This window comes from Chanos chanos, chromosome 5, assembly GCF_902362185.1.
Source record: "Chanos chanos chromosome 5, fChaCha1.1, whole genome shotgun sequence".
Lineage (NCBI taxonomy): Eukaryota > Metazoa > Chordata > Actinopteri > Gonorynchiformes > Chanidae > Chanos > Chanos chanos.
Window position 1 is genome coordinate 16,013,133 of NC_044499.1, and position 17,259 is coordinate 16,030,391.

The 17,259-nt window shown below is 38.3% G+C and overlaps 2 protein-coding genes across 2 annotated transcripts; both read left to right on the plus strand.

Moving 5' to 3' along the window:
- Positions 1-2,339: 2,339 nt before the first annotated feature.
- ifi30a (IFI30 lysosomal thiol reductase a) lies at positions 2,340-4,502 on the plus strand. Its single transcript, XM_030774701.1, has 7 exons — positions 2,340-2,477; positions 2,928-3,113; positions 3,205-3,276; positions 3,453-3,542; positions 3,758-3,910; positions 4,006-4,074; positions 4,210-4,502. The coding sequence occupies exons 1-7, from the start codon at positions 2,340-2,342 to the stop codon at positions 4,264-4,266; spliced, it is 765 nt and encodes a 254-aa protein (XP_030630561.1). The 3' UTR covers positions 4,267-4,502.
- An 871-nt stretch (positions 4,503-5,373) lies between these two features.
- Positions 5,374-7,487, plus strand: mpv17l2 (MPV17 mitochondrial inner membrane protein like 2). Its single transcript, XM_030774702.1, has 5 exons — positions 5,374-5,563; positions 5,715-5,876; positions 6,070-6,146; positions 6,292-6,433; positions 7,450-7,487. Exons 1-5 carry the CDS (start codon positions 5,374-5,376, stop codon positions 7,485-7,487), a joined length of 609 nt encoding a protein of 202 aa, XP_030630562.1.
- Positions 7,488-17,259: the final 9,772 nt, after the last annotated feature.

A 17,259-nucleotide genomic window follows, 5' to 3' on the forward strand; every position in this document is an offset into this window, starting at 1 on the left:
GAGAACAAAGTTTAGAAGAAAAAAAAAAAAAAAGTATGATAGGGATTCCTGAGAAAAAGGAACTTAAGGCGATGAGTTTCTTCCTGTTGAATGATTTGCCTACCAAGGCCCTGAGTCTCATAAGGGGTGATCATCATACAGAAAGACAAAGTACCTTGATCTAAATTGATTACGTTCATTTGTATTTGAGATGAGTGTAGCTTAATTTAGGCATGCATTTGGAAAACGCACACCCAAATACAAAGTCATTGGAATCAACATTAATGAACTAGAAGTGAACTTAGAGTATTTGTACATTTTGGTCACTGCAGTTTCATACTGGCATCTTTGTTATTTTTCTTTTTTTCTTTTTCTTTTTTTTTATACATTTTGTTCATTCAGTACTCTCTTTAGTTGCTGAACAAATCTGACTCTTGGATTTCAGCATGTTAATTGTACAGGCTGAAATCATGTACAATTGGCTGACTCCAGACCATGCCATTTATGTGTCATGTTACTGAACAAGTATTGCTTTGGCTTTGTTTGCCAGTGTAGATAGGCAGTGGTTAGAAAGCTGGAGGGATGGTGTTGAAGTACAATCGTTCACCAAAATAGAGAAGGTGTCAAAAATAAATCTAAATTTTTGGGTAGTAAAAAAAAAAAAAAAAAAAGATATCTTCATAAGATGTTTTGGAACTTTGCTACACACGTGAAAAGGTTTTTGAGTTAACGTAAAATGACCATTTTTATTTCCTCTTGCACTCTCACATCTCTTTTTACTGTATTTCCCATTCTCTCCTCTCCTCTACAGTGGCAAATTTCTGTCTACTAATCAGTATTTTGCCAATGTAAGCCCCCACCCCCACCCCTCCCCCCGTCCTGTTTTCTTTTATTTAACCTGTTTTTTTTTTGTTTCTTTCTTTCTTTCTTTTCTTCGAGTGTATGGAATAGTCTGTTGAAGCTATTCCACACCAAAGTGCCATTAAACACAGAGGGAGCACTGTTTGTAACCCAGTATGAGTATACTGGATATGTGTGCACAATCCTTATGTACATACTTAAGATCACTCTCCTTTTTCTTCCAGTCTGTCTTCAGATGCACCATTTGTTCAGTGTACAGTTTGCATCAGTGTTGTTTGTCTCTGACAGGTACACAAGCAGTACGAAGATATGGCTCTTTATTAGGTAGATGAAATTATTTTTAAGATAATAAAAAGATAATGAATCTAATGAATCTTTGTGTTCTGTGTTTTGAATTTTGTCTGAAACCCTGTTCTTAGAGTTTGAAATTCAGAGTCTCTGTATGGTTAAACTCAGTAGCAGTTGGAATACACTATTCATGTGAAAGTCTGGATGCTCCCATGTGATTCAAACTTGAACTTTGACACATGCGTTCACTAATACTGCTCTTATACCATGACCCTTAAGGCTAAGCTGTTGTGACCCTCTGGCAATCAATAACAAAAAAACAAAAAATGAATTCTCTTTATTGCCTGTATAAGATACTGAACACGACATCATATTGTCAGTAAAACCTTTGTGTCAAGTTTATTTTGGAGGGGGACCGCCCTCACAAATTACAGACACACACACTCACACGCATAGAAACGCATAGAGAACAGGACTAATTTCTAATGATACTGCAAAGTGCAACAAAAAATGGCACATTATATGTGGCAAGTGTGCCTCCACTTTTTCCTGGGACGCAAAAAAAAAAAACCCCGACAGGCCAAGATCTGCTCGCTTTAAACATGTGACTAAGGGAAACAACCTTCTTATCAATGCCATGTCAGGTGCACGTTGCAAAACCAGTCTTTTATGACTTAACTGGCAATAACTCCTACACCATCTATAATTAACATTAAAACTTTCCTCTTGACTTAAGTGTTAGATCGATTGTAAAATGAACATCACTTTCAAAATATCATTAATTTTGCTGTATATTGTAGTTACCGCCACAATGGAGCAGCTTCAAAATCACCTCTCTTAATTATAACGATATTTACGGACATGATCACGAACCGGGGCCTTAAAGTTACTCTAGTCCTGAAGTTATGCTCACAGACTCTGTGGAACCCAGCGGTTCGATGTTATGAGATAAGAGAGGAGGGTGCTTTCCGCTGGGATGTCATCGCATATCGAACTCGTGATACAGGTTAATAGTTACAATTTAGAATCGCTGCTGAGGTGCAGTTTTAGAAATTACTGTTTAGCCAGATTTTTATGACGAGTAGCCATGTGACTGTTCGACCAATCATATTTCTTAAACCTAGTCCGTTCAAGAGGAAGAGAATTTGAAGGGAAGGTATGAGTAGGACTCCTCTATAAGGAAGTTGCAGTAGTGTGTAAAGTCTGCAACAATGAATCTCTTGAAAGCGGTTTTACAATTATGTTTTGGTCTTTGTGTAGCCGTACAGGTGTGTAATGGAAGGTCCGTGCCTTGCAAGTATGCTCCTTGGCAGTGGTGTTCCACTAAAGAAATTGCAGTGGAGTGTGGGGTAAGTTTTTCGCTTTAAGTCGGATTTGAAGTACAAACTGAATATTTCATCCTTTTCGACCGATTTAACAGCGCATACATATCTTAGTCTTGTCGAAACGCGTTGTTTAAATACCTAAATTCTCTTTGTGTAATCGCTTTTTCATTATGCTGGATCAGTCTAAGATTTTCGTCAAACGTATCGCTTGAATGCAGCAGTGAAAATGATACCTAATACGCCTAAGGAAAAAAAGAAGTTGCAAAAAATCTGTGTGGTTGATCAAACGGTTTTATTGGGGAAGGGCAAAGACAAATTTTATAGGCTTTGTAACTGTGATGATTAATACAGTCTCAGTGGGCGATGAGGAAAACGGTTCTTCTTTTAAAAAAGCACAGTCCCAAGGGATCATATTTCCCCCGTCGTTAAATTTATCACTTACAAAAAAAAATTTCCTCCTGTATCTTCTAATAGGTTTTGGATACGTGCACTGGCCTGAATAGCACCAGGCAAAAGGTGGCTGACCGTGTAAATGTCGGTCTCTACTATGAGTCTCTGTGCCCTGGTTGTAGAATGTTTCTAACACAACAGCTCATCCCCACTCTCATCATGCTCGCTGATATCATGTCTGTTGACCTGGTCCCGTATGGAAATGCGGAGGTAGGTTCTCTATTTGTCTTTCAGCACTCAGTTCAGTTTCCAGTTACAATTCATGCAACACAGACAAACAGTTATATTTCCACCACTGCAGGAGATATTTAACAAAACCTACCAGTTTAGATGTCAACATGGGGAGGAGGAATGTCTAGGTAACATGATTGAGGTGAGACAATAAAGACTTCTTTTATTTTCAGTTTGGTTTGATTTTCAATTTGATGAGAAAAAAAATCTAGCTTGTGTTGTAGATCTCAGTGTACTTTTATAGCAAAATTGGTCTGCCAAGTACTGAAGCTTGGTAGAGGATTAATCACTGATCTTGCACAATTTATTGTTCCTCAGACATGCATGCTCAACATTCTGAGAGGTCGTTCTCTTCTGGTTATTAACTGCATGGAGTCTGCCCCTGATGTACTGAAGTCAGCCCAGCCTGTAAGTCTCATTCTGACTCTGTGTAAAATGATGCTCTGGGTTGTCACATTCTCAAATTTGTGGGGTAAAAAAAACAGTGGAACAGTTGTAAAAATGATTGTGGTTGTTATCACAAATGGATGTGAAAGACCAAGTTTTGTTTTGTTTTTTTTAAGTGTATCATTAAATAACTTGGATAGCATCTCAGTCATCTTTTCAATATGTTCTCTTGCCAGTGTTTTGAGATTTTCATTCAGGATACCAAGTGGGAGACAATCATGTCCTGTGTGAAGGGAGACCAAGGGATTAAACTTATGCATGAGAATGCACAGAGGACGAATGCTCTGCAGCCTCCCCATAAGTATGTGCCTTGGATTACCATCAATGGGGTAAGAGCAAAATTATTGTCCTCTTTTTCACTTTACACAGAGGTTGGTTACCTTGTTTTATTGTTGCTGACAATTGACTGAAATTACATTTATAGAACCACACAGACGACCTTCAGAACAAAGCCATGTCCTCCCTCTTCAACCTAGTATGTAGCTTGTACAAGGTAAGAGAATGATTTAACCTATTTCATACTATATCACCTGTAGGCTCAGTAGGTCAAAAAGAAGGACAACAAAAAGGATTGGTTGTTAATAATATGTCTGGTCTGCTGATTTCACTGGTTTTACTTTTGATGTAGGGGGAAAAGCCTGAAGCTTGCTCCCTTGCACTGAAGAAACCGGACATAGGTTACTGATAGAGAACAACGTCTACACTGTGCAACACTCTACTGCACAATCTCTTGATATGTCTTTCAAGTCTTGTGCTCACTTTTTATCTTGATTTTTAAATTTTATGTGATCTTGACCCTTTCAATTACACTCCAAAACCACCACAAGTTTCTTTTCAAGAACACTTAAATGGGCCTATGTAATTGACACATTACATTGTCACAATAGATTTTTTAAAAAACAATAAAATTGCACTGTTACAGCAGGTGTGCATGTATGGTTTTGCTTGGTTTGTCTCGATTGCTTTGTCTCATCTCTTGCTAGTGCTTCCTGAGTTAACAAGTCAATACACACACACAGTGTACACTTCTTTCCCTGGCTATGCGTACAAAACATAAGCCCACTGTATCAGAAATCCATGACATGGTGACACTAGCATGATATATTTTCAAAATATCATAATGTAAAGATCAGATGCACAGTGGGTATCTGTGTACGTCTGTATTTGACTTCAAAATCACAGTTGTGTCCACATAAAAGAGGAACTGAGAAACGGCTGGTTATTTTTTGAACAAAGACAAATGGAGGAATCTCTTTATGTACAATCTCTGCCTTATGACGTTATCATGAAAACTGACCCTCATAAGTATGTCAACAAAACAGCTTTCAGAAAATAACTAGATATGCACACAGTCGCGTAGACATTGCTCGCGTCAACCACTACAGGACGCCAGAGCATTTTGCGTAATATAAAGCAGCATTGATGTGTCTAAACAGCCGTACTACGTATACGCTTCGTCGGGGAGGCGCAGAGACTCCCCATTTCACAGTATTTACATAGAATGTAAGAAACGGATGTGACTATTTCTGTTCATTCAAGAAAGGTGGACGTTAAACAAATTTCACTACTTTCAAAAAATATTTGAAATAGAAAGGATTGTTTGCTCCATCTACACATTCCTTTCACTTATCTCACAACTGATTCGTGCACTGATTTATTCAGATGATTCTTTAATCTACAAACAGCAATCTATATAATGAATGAACCGATAATGCAGAGGACTAAATAACTAACAAGCAATTCAGGCATTTCATTTAATAGGCTAAATGTAGTGGCTTAATCAGCGGAAGCCATGATATCTCGACTAAGTCGAGAATTTCTTGTTCGTATTGCGGGCTCCTGGAAACCTTTTTTCAAAGGCAGGTTTCTCTTGTTCACAAATACCGTAAGCTGTGGGGGTATGCTCGCTGCGGGCGATTTCATTCAACAAACAAGAGAGCAAAGAAGGGCACCGGGGAGGACACGTGACTGGTATCGAACTGGTAAATAATCGCTCTAGTTGGCCATGGTATAGCCTGTACAAGCACTGTACCCCACGTATATGAATGAAGATAAAATATAACAGTCGGACACTATGTGTAATATTATGACAATATAATATGAGTAATATTGAAACAATTACAACTTCTCTAGGTTGCATGTTTGCAGTGGGGTGTTCAATGGGACCTGTCATGCACTACTGGTACTTGTGGCTTGACAAGTTCTTTGTTGGTAACGCTTTGCCCAGTGTGACCAAGAAAGTTCTTATTGATCAACTTGTTGCCTCGCCATCAATGGGAGCATGGTATTTTCTCGGTAAGACAATGAGTTCAACGGATTCCTCTTTTTTGTTGTTCTGTTAATGCACTGTTCCTCCTCATTGTACCATGAACAATATTTGGGGGAAAACAGCCCTGAGCATGTAAAATCTAAGCGCATTCACACGTCTCTTTGTGGGATGTCCTCTGTATGCTTAATTAGACCTGCTGCATGTCTGTCTAAATTTTAGGTATGGGAGTAACAGAGGGCCATTCTTTATCTGAGGGATGGACAGAGTTCAAAGGCAAATTCTGGGAATTCTATAAGGTATTTGCTCTGGCTTCGACACATACTAATTGGCCTTTTAAACATGCCGTGATAGACTTATAAAGGCTTACATCTCCTTATCTCTTTTATGTGTCAGACAGTGTAATTACTGCTTTAATTACTATCACGCTCTCTCTTCCATTAGGCAGACTGGTGTGTTTGGCCTGCAGCACAAATGATCAACTTCTATTTCCTGCCATCTAAGTTCCGTGTCCTCTATGTGAACATCGTCACCTTGGGATGGGACACCTACTTATCTTATTTAAAACATAGTAAGAATGACTCAAGTCTTTAGTAAAGTGGCATGTAAGAAATGTAACAGTCTGTTGACCTGCTTTGGTCTCAATTATTGCCTCATAATGTGAACTTGCATTTTCTGTATGTTACCTGTTGATGTTGTGTACCAGTCCTCTTTGGAGCTAGAGGAGGATAAGTTCTTTATAGAGTCATCTTTATTTTTGCTTACTTTAAAAGGGACCTGGCCTATGATTTCCTCAGTTACTGAGCTGTTCATGCTGTTACTTTGATTAGGGATGCAACCCAGAGTATACTGACCTTTGTCATAATTCTGATGTGATTAAAGTGTATTGTCTAGTCGAACCAGAGCTGTTTTACATGTCCAAAAGGTGTTTAAGCATATCTGTGATCTTGTTTAACACAACTTCAGAAAAGAAAAAAAAGACTGCACCATAAAGCTTTTAGTATAAAAGTCCTAAAAGCTGCCAGTCTCTCTTTTACATTTAAATGTAAACATTGTTTTACGTAAATGTAGCAGTCATTAAAGTGACAGTGAAATTATAGTAGTACTAATGAGGACTTTGAAGGGAGGAGACCACATACTGGGGAGCATTCTCTTCTGAAAGTTCTTGATCATCACAAATTGAATTACTTCTGTACTGTGTTAGCAACAGCTAAATTCATTCCACATAACCTTTGACTTGGCTCATCGTGCTGAGGAAAGACTTGGCTGAATCAGTCATGAATGTTAATATGTCTTATATTTTGAAAGATTTAGTCGTAAATAGTTGTTGTAAAGAGATGAAATGCATACATTTTTAATGAAATCGTGAATTTTTGAAGGGCTGTCATTGACTCTGATAAAGATGCTACTAGATAAACAATGCTATGACATTTCAGTGAAGTCAACTGTAAAGGCTCCATATCTAGTTCAATGAAATATTAATATTATTTTCCTTATGTTTTCCTTCATGAGGTCTGTGAGTTTTTCTTCTTAATTTTGCACGTAGGAAAAGTATGATTTATGTTTCACTCTTGATTCTCACTCCATATTGTTCTCTTTCAGGGGACCTTGTTGAGGGACATGTGGGGAATGATGAATAAAGACATGAAGAGCCAGACACAAAGGAATGCTTGATTGGCCATTGAAACATGGGAAACCGTACCATACATTGATACTAAAGTATTGCCAGTGTTAGATTATGAGGTTTGTTAAATACTTAAGTAAATCCTCATTGGCACAAGAGACTATCTGTGGAAATGTGTGATGTAAAATGACATTTGCCATACAGAAATGTTATGAAGATATTTTGTCTTGTATTATTTGGACAAGGACTTTTGTGCATTTGATGTTATTTTGTTAATTAACATACTGGGTATTTTAAGTTATGGTTTGTTATGGTTTCATCTTAGTGTTGCCATCTCTGTCACAGTTCCTCCATTTAAGTTTGACTTTGACTTAACTTTTTAATTTAATTTAATTTTATTTTATTTATTGATCTATTATGGGGATTGGATTTTTAATAAGAATTAGAACAGATTTTAATGGGCCTTTAAACAGACAATATAAAATAAATAAAATATGTATATTTACATATAGGCACATATATAGGATGATCAGATAAGTAAAAGCAATAAAGACAAATATGTTTAAAGGGGGTGTACATTTTCTAATGCTTCGATAACAGACGCGGCATATCGCACGTGGATAGCCTTTTCACCCTCGTGAAACTGGATGAGTGAGATCTTAAAGTGAGATTGACTGATGCTCCACAGTAGCGAACGTGTTCTACGTCAGTCCCTCATTTTTACGTGTTTGCACATTACTCTAGGTGGTATTAACCACAGACCAGTTAATACTGGTCATTTGTCTCGTTCAGCTGATAGTGATCAAACTGACGTTTCAGATTTGTTTTCAACACATTTAAACAGCGTTTTGTATTATTCAAACAAATTTTAACAACTGGTGACGAGGGAGGTTCTTTGTCAGAGACATATGGCTATGACCAATAAGTTAATTCAACGTTTTATTAACGTCTTAAGCGCGTTTGAATCGGCGATGAAATTTCACACCGCGAGGGCGGGAAAAACGTGCTGATCGCAAGCTACATAACACCTGTCTGTTTACGTGAAGACTGCGGGTGATTATTTCTTGAATTACGAGGAGAGAAGAAGACGCGTATTCAAACATCTTTGAAAGTTTTGTAAACTTGGCAGAATTTCATACCCAACAAGTCAACAAAATGAGGAAATGCTCCTCCTTGAAAAGTTTCTGGTCGTCGGAGGTGAGTCACTGTGGTTTTCCTTTTGTGCGTTATACCAAATGACATGTTACCATGTTACCATATTCAAATCTTTAACTGCAGAAAAGTGAAGTCTGTTCTCCTAATAAGGCCTTTGCAACAATAAGATCAACAGACATTGTTTATGGTGTCACAGATTCTAGCCTTGTATGTATAAGCATTGGACATCTTTTGTTTGTTTGTTTTTTTTAATTTATACATATTTTAAGAGTATATATATATACTCTTAAAATATGTATTTATAATTTGTCATGGTCACAGTTTGCGTGATGAGATGAAATTGTGAGTCTTGGCACTCAGGTGTGCTTAGCTAGTTTCATGTTGGTCACATTTTTAAAAAGAGGAGTATGTTGTTTGTTCCTCTCCTTGATTCTCATCAGCGATTCATTATCAGGCAAGATCAGTATAGTTCACAATGACAGAGCGAACTGGATGGTATGACTACAGATGGTGGAAAATTTTGCCTCAGTATGTTGGGGTCACTTGTTTTTTCCACCCCACTGTTGACAAAGAGAGAATGTTAAAAAGTCACTGTATTTATACAACAGGAAAATGTGGAAAGGAGGGACAGGTGCCTGAATTGAAATGAACCTGAGAAGAAGCTGAACAAAGAGTTTAACCTTTTCATTTTGTTCATGATTTTCTTTTATTGTGAAAGAAGGGAAATATATACACTTGTTAATTCTCCCCACCATGAAATGTTTTATTTACAGCCTAAACAAGACAGCGCTTTGACTCAGCCGTGTCTTTGTTATTAAGGCCAGTTGGATCGAAACATTGTCCTGTTTAATGTACAAATAAAACTTTCAATGATTTAAGGCATTAATCAGACACAGGCCCAAAGTTCTTTTGGATATATGTATTATCTTCTCCCAAAAATTTTTATTTCATTCTGATTCAAAGCAGATTGACTCTTCACCACCTACTCTTACCCCTGGTTTGAAGGTAAAATTTGCACAACCTATTGGACAGTGTCAGTATTGGACATTGACCCTATAGGTGGCCATTGTTGGAGTTTGTCTTCCCTTCTAATCACCATATATTGCATATTACTACTGAAACATGTAATATCCTGTTTGTAAATATTCAGTGCTACTGTTCTGTTGATAAAGAGGTTAGATAAGACAAGCCACAACAGCTTTTGTAGGCTTGTCTTGTCTAAGCTTACTTTAGGTTTTTTTTTTTAAATGACACAGTTGTTAAATTCATTTACTCCAGATATTTAATGCTTTAACTCTGTAGGCTTCTCTCAGTAATCAGTTATCTTTCTTACCAGCTGCTTGAAATTGCTACTGTAGTTAATCTAATCAACCGCTTCACTGGATGTGGTATCTTTTCTGTCTGTCCAGCGGAAGTGGGATTCTGAGAAGCAGTGCTTGCTGGAGCAACCACTCATACCCAGCGAAAAGTGCACTGTAAAAAGATCTTTCTCAGGGATCCTGCAGCTCCCCTGTCTGCCCTGTCGATACTCCGCTCAAGAAGGCTGGCTATGCAGGCAACCAGTCAAAGCAACCTTCTGCACTGAAGAAGTCAAAGGGTTGGAAAAAATAGCAGACTGTCTGACGAATACCTGGTAGGCCTTCTTGTAAAAAAAAAGAATGAAAGAAAAAAGGAAATACATCAGAAAACTCACTGCAAAAAAAAAAAAGGCAAATTCTGAAATAGTTACAGTTGAACTTCCTGAATATCAGAAATGATGTTTAAACTTCCTGAAAACTAGTACTGCTACAGAAATATTTCAGTTTCTTAGTTCTGTCTTGAAAATAACAACGTAACCTCTTATGTTAATTTAAATTTGTTTCCATTGTGAGTGGCCATGCTGTGTGTAAAGGAAACTAATTCAGATTGCATGAGTATGTGACATCATCATGCATGGGTGGCTCTCTTGATTGATTTTTTTTCCTCAGTGTTGCAAACATTGAGCTACAGTAATACTTCAAATATTGGGGAACATTTCCTTCAAGTCTGTCCTTTTAACATTACCTCTCCATTCTTCTTACATCCCCCATAAAATACTTAAGGACATGGAATATATGATGTTCCTTAGTTCAACTGTGTTTCTTTAGCTGTGACCTTAATGCCTTAGTTCATGTTAAGTCAGCATTACAATTGTAGTGTGTTTAACGAGATTATCATCTTGTGGTGGTAAGAACGAAGACAGTCCAGTTTTTAGGACCTGATTTCATCTCTCAGACCTGTTCCTGGAATGTGTTTAAAGGTTATATGAACACTTGAGTTCATCTTTAGGTAGATCTAAAACTTTTTGACTTTTATCCTGTTCTTTAAAAACAAGCTCTGATTTATATTACTGTTGAATTGTCAGTACAACGGCAGATGAAATAAGATCATTTCCCATTCCAGTTTGGACAAAGATGGTAGCAATAAAAACAACAACAACAATAATAATAACGAGACGAAAAAGAAGAGGAGGAAGAAAAAGAACGGGGAACGGGGGGCAGCAGTGGCCTAATGGCTAGAGAAGTGGGCTTGTGACCAGAGGCTGCAGAGCTTAAATTCACTACTCACTGTTCACAGTGTGTGTGTGTGTGTATGCGATTAAAGAGAGGTGATTTAAAACATGCATTTCAGACAATTTATCATTCCAAAAGACAGAAGATGTAAGTGTTCAGGAAAAATTCTTGTTCATGTTTGGGACAGCAGATGGAGCCAGATGATACAGTAGTTGTAACTGTTGCCAGTAACTGTGATCTCAAGTTTCCCCATTCAAGTGAGATCTGAGAAATAAGAAGTTACTTTGTCTTTTAAGTGCATGACCCACTGCTGTCTGTACAAGAGAGTAAATTAAGAATAGACAAACTCCTCAAACCATAAAAAGGTAAAATCATGCATTTCACCAATGGTTATTCTATTTGATCATTTGGGGTTTTGTAAACAATGTATTGCTCATGTTGTATATCATAAATTCTGTTCCCCCAATTTGGACTTGCCAATGTCCTGTGCTATTGTAAACCCCTAACATGGTACAACCCTCGTGTCAGTGTAGAAGACTGAAGACGCAGGTGAAACATGCAAAACCAGGCACTATTTCTTTTCACATGCCCAGTTTACAGACATCTCCATGAAGATGTAGCATGTGTGGAGTCCCAGTTTATCTCCCCTTGATTCAACTGCAACTTTACAAGTCCCGCATAGATGCTATTAGTCACTGAGGTACAATGATGGGAAGTGTACATTGTCTGCTTACCCTCCCAGAACACTGTCAATGCTTAGCACCCAGCCCAGCTAGAGACTCACTGAGATTCGAACTCACAACGTTGTGCACTTTCATTTATAGCTGCACCACCTGAGCACCTCATGGAATCTAATTTAATACAAGTGACTTTGTTAAAACTGGCATTGCTTTTGAAATATGAACACATTATGAATCAAGTGAATTAAATACAAGACATTTTTGTATGCACGTAGCGTAGATTAAGCCCGGGTTTCCACCTGCTTCTGTGCCTCACAAATATTGTATTTTTCCTGGGGTAGATGGAAAAAAATTAGTTGTTGGCGATGGGATGCCTTGTGTGTGTGTGCGCGCGCTTTTCCAACAACCTACAACATTCTCATGACTGGAATAGTCATCATAAGAATTCCCATGTGAAGGGGAACATCCACTATATACTTGTAGGAGCACAGCTTAGTACATATAGAATCTTCGTTGTCAAGGTGAAGTATGTTATTTCACAAATAATATGAATCTGGACTTTTGAGGTTTTGTGTGTGTGTGTATTGTTGTGTGTGTATTTGTGTGTTTAGAGGTCTCAACCTTTTAGCCCCTTGATAAAGCCTACAGGGCAGCATTTCAAGTTAGTGATAGAGAACCATCGTGACACTGCCCCTGCTCTTTTTGGACTTTATCTGTCTTTTCTTTTTATAGTTAGGGCTCTTCATGTGACTTATACTGGTGAACCTAGAGCATGTGAAAAACAAACTGATTTCTCTGAGGAAATTTTTAACTTCACAATTGTTCAGCTCTGGTTGTTGGACTGTTTTCCTGGTGGGGAAATGTGTGATTTTTACATGGTGAGACATTGGGTCAGAGCAGCATATCGTAGCAGTTTTAAGTGGTCAAGCACACTGAAAAAATCCTCTTCATTGAGGAGGTGGGGCCACTGAGGCTGTTCTGTTATAGTGTGCGCTCATTGTAAATCAGACAACCATATTTAGTCTGTGGGAGGGAAGGCCTCCAAGTTATGTAAACAAAGTCAGTTCACGAGGGATGTATTCCACTGCCGTGATGGCTGGGTCCATTAACTGGGATTGTGATCTTTGAAGCAAGATAAGAGTTTTCAGTCGTAGCAAAGTGTTGGGGATATTGCTCTGTTCTCGAAGAATGATTGAACTTCCCACTTAACATATGTTGTCTGGATAAACATTGCGACATACAAGTTGCGAGCACACCTTGAGGGAAGACAAGACACTGAAACTTTCTGTCAGAGGTTGACACGTGTCAAGACGCAAGAACTCCATGATCATGAGTGAGGTACTGTCTGAGAGTTCAGAGGAGGAGAAACCCACAAGTTATAGACTCTCCCACATCAAACTGAATACTAAGACCAAGGGAGGTTCTCCTGGTGGATCTCCTAAGATGTCTCCGCGGGATTCTCCACGCAGCTCTCCACGTAACTCCCCCCTGCTCTTTCGTAAACTCATGATGAACCGGAGCATCACCCTACAGAGGCGCTTTACCTTGGCACACACACCCAGGTAGTGTCCACTTTTGACAGGACTCATTGACTACAGCATGTTTCCAGACATCTGAAATTCTTCTAACTTTTAACCAAAATTAGCTTAAACTGGAAGCTATTGTTAGAGATCCGAGGAAAACAGGCAGAGTTTCTAAGGATTCCTGCGACACTACTAGCTACGTCATAACGTATCACAAGGCAAATTTTGAAGTTAATAAGACGTTTGCCCTGCTTTAAAGGTGATTCAAAGTTTGAATCAGTGGTTACATATCAAGCTAACAATTGTATTTGAGGAGGTGGTTTGTGTGCTGTGTTGCAAGCATAAATGACTCTCTTTGTCTTAAGAGAGAGTGATCTCTAACATCTTCTAGCCTGAGGTGTTCTTTGCCTGTTCAACTCATCAACATTGAAATGTACCCTGGTCTTACTTTTTCCTCTTAGAGATGTTGATTCTGTGAGTAGAACCCTGTGTAACATTTGGAAGTCTTAAGCAGCCTTTTTAGGAGTAGTCACTTCCTGTTTATTAAACCTCTTGAGAACTTCAGGTCTCTCCTTCTTCATTCTGCAGTGCTCAGAAAGTGAGCATCTCAGCATTTCCAACTTGTTCTGATACTGAAGTTTCTCTCTGTCTCAAGCTGTGGGAACCAGCCTACTCTTTCAAAGATCAAGCCACAGTTGTAAAATGTTTAGAGATGTCCAATGTCCAGTGGACCAGCAGTTAAGTTCATGCCAAATTCTTTTGATAATGTGCTTATAATAGACTACAGTGAAATATACAGGTTTCAATTCAGGTACAGTTTTATCTTATCAGTGAGTAAATAAAAGCAATAGATAAAACAGTAAATCATGCGTAATCTTTGCACCCTAAAGGAAAGATATGAGTTCAATAATCTGGTCACAGGTCTATTAAGTCTACTGTAAGTTGAATACTACTATGATTGCTGTTTTCTCTGTGAGGTTTCAGAATTATATAAGGACTTTGAAACAAGCCTTTAAGCTGTGCAAGTTTGTGTGTTAATTTAAACAATAGCTTTATCCTGACTCAGCATTCACCCCCAGTATCTGGCCTAGGCAGAAGAGGGCATAATTTTATGAAGCATAGCTTTAGGGACATAGTCCTTTGATCTTGCCTAAGCTTTGAGTCATGCAGCTGTATATCAGATGTGTTTGCATAATGTATGAAGAGAACGTCTGCTCAACAGGTCCTGATCTATTCATTGCAATGTTAAAACATGTGCAAGTTAAGGTCTGACCCCCAAAAGCAGCTGAAATGAGAAAATATCTATAAATATCTAAATATCTATCTATGAACAAACCAAAAACTGATCCTGAGTGCGTTCAATGGTTCCTGTCTCCAAACAAAGCATGTTGAAATCTGTTGAGTCTGTTGATGTGTATGCATGCAATGCGTATCTGTGGAGTGGTAAATCACCCACCGACAAATACACCCAGGCTGCCTATGAAAAATGAAATAGAGAGCAATGTGAATATTCTGGGGGTTGCTGGGTTGGCCTGAAACATTGTTTTAAGAGAGAAGTGTTGCCATGTTATGGAGTTCTATTGATTTAAAACATGTCTTGTGATATAACTTAGAGATTGCCAGGTTCTTCCACTGAGATGAATAAAAAACTAAAGTTGTTTATAAGTTAATATATCTGCGAGACAGCTATTGCTGGGGTGAAGACTTAGAGGGCCTTTTAAAAAACAGTTCACACAAAGCATGTCACCGGGGCCGTGAGGTAAATTTGACAGTCTATCTGGTTTCTTTCAGGCTAGCACATCTAATGGAAATTTAAGCTTGGGCTGTCTATTTTACACTGTAAATATTGGAAGTCCACACAGGACATCTTGAGAGGGTCTGAACTTTTGAAGAGTAGAGGGTTTCTTTCGGGACAGAATGTTGAAGATTTTGAGCAAATAAAATGAAACAGACTGTTGAAAATGAATAATAGCAGGATGGTCAGGGAAGTGAAAGAATTAAACAAATCATATCTCTTTCAGAAAAATGTCCACAGAGAGAAAGTAAATCAGAGCAAGAGAAATTATTTTGTCTTTAGTGTCATCATAGATTAATCCTTTTTTTTTTTCCCTTCATCAAAAGTTACAGGAGAATAGTTTTGGTGGAGAGCTGTATTTGATCCTTTGTTTAAAGTCAGAACATAAAGTTTTGTAACTGGCCTGTTCAAAAGTAATTTGATGTCTGTATTTTTATGACAAATATTTTTAAATAAGAATCTCTTATGATTTTATCAGGGGAGCCTCTGTATGGTGCTCTGCTTACATGACAAAAGTGCTTATATCAGTAATGTCATGTGATATTTATCTACCCTGCTTTTTGACAAAACTATTTTGATAGTCTCACCCTTTTTTTGTTGTGCAGACGTAATGCACTTTGCTGTCTCAGTTGCTAAAGTTTGTGTGCCGACTATTAAGTGAGCTGACTAGTGTGGCTGTCAGCTTGGCTTGGGTCTTTCAGGGTTGTTTTTACAGTCATGTGCTAATGTGCCTCTGGAGAATGTTTACATCAAAGAGCAGCAGCAGTTTCCATTATTGTATTGCTTCTCATTTGACCCATATTAACAACACACACCATGGCTCTTCTGCTGCACTCCTTTTCAGAGAGGTCTGACATCATCTTTATTACTCATTAGGTATGTGTCCAGTGGTAATTAGTTTTACTGTTTGGTAAAATGAAATGCCATGGGTTTATTTTACTCTGCAGCCTGTGCAGTAGACTGAAGAATGACTTTTTGAGTCTTGTATTGCTTGCAGTGCAGTTGAAGTTCTCTCCACTAGAGGGAGAAAATGAACTTAAATGAATTTGTTTGGTTATTTATTTATTTATTTATTTATTTATTTTTTAATTTACTTTGGATTACTTGTTGCATGGAAAGTATCTGGTGATTCTGTGCTCTTCTGAAGCTTTGGGCACTGTTGTCAGGGTTGCTGCAGCCCCTGTTTTTATTTCTCGTTCTAACTTCTGTTTGATGTTCTCATGTAAATTCATTGATTTTTTATGGATCTGGCTCTATACACTTTTACATCTCTGGTTACTGTTCTCTGACCTAATGACATTTATTGCTGGAAAAGAAACAGTTACACAGATATTCATCCTGCAATTTTAAAAGAAATGTGTTACACTCCATAAAGGGATTTCTGTAGTCTCCTGTATGTAACTGGATTGTGCGGGATATTTAGATGTAGAGAATGTGTTAAATTCTTTGGTGGTATATGCTCCCTCCCACCAAGTCCCTCCCCCTATCTATTGGATGTGACAACATACAGCGTCATTATTTAGCTGGCAGCGGAGACCAGTTGCTGCCTCATTTGGAAGCAGGTCAATTGTTGTACTGAGTTTTTATGGCAAAAGGAACATCAAGCAGAGAGGCATGTGGACGCAGCAGGGGTTTGGGCACAGCTTGAGGAATGGTTACCCCATCTGTGTCTGCACTGGACCTCTTCAAATCCCTCACATTCGAACCATCTAACTGCTCAAAGTTCTGCCACTCTGTCTGTTTGCCTGTATCTCTGTCTGCCCGCCTGTTTGTCTCTCTCTCTCTCTCTCTCTCTCTCTCTGTCAGGACACAATTTATTGTTTTTGGCTAGATTTTAGTGTGCTTTTTCTGGATTCAGAGAAAAAATGATGGAGGTTGATGGGACAGCATTCTCCAAGGAGCACCTGATGGGATTATGAGACTCTTCCCTCTATAATGTTTTTCCTCCACTACTGGAGCTCCACTTTTCCTGCACAGGATAAGTTTGTCAAGTATTTCTTTGAAAAAATAGTTGCACTCCTGTTCTGGTGTGAGGGATTTTAAATAGTCTTTCAACTTTTTGCTTTTGGCACCCAATTTGGTGGGATTAGGATTTTTTTCCCCT

Coding starts and splice junctions, on each gene's coding strand:
- ifi30a (XM_030774701.1), top strand. CDS start 2,340: ATGAATCTCTTGAAAGCGGTTTTACAATTATGTTTTGGTCTTTGTGTA. Junction 3,277..3,452: donor GTCTAGGTAACATGATTGAG/GTGAGACAATAA, acceptor ATTGTTCCTCAG/ACATGCATGCTCAACATTCT. Junction 3,543..3,757: donor TACTGAAGTCAGCCCAGCCT/GTAAGTCTCATT, acceptor TTCTCTTGCCAG/TGTTTTGAGATTTTCATTCA.
- mpv17l2 (XM_030774702.1), top strand. CDS start 5,374: ATGATATCTCGACTAAGTCGAGAATTTCTTGTTCGTATTGCGGGCTCC. Junction 5,564..5,714: donor ACGTGACTGGTATCGAACTG/GTAAATAATCGC, acceptor CAACTTCTCTAG/GTTGCATGTTTGCAGTGGGG. Junction 5,877..6,069: donor GGGAGCATGGTATTTTCTCG/GTAAGACAATGA, acceptor TCTAAATTTTAG/GTATGGGAGTAACAGAGGGC.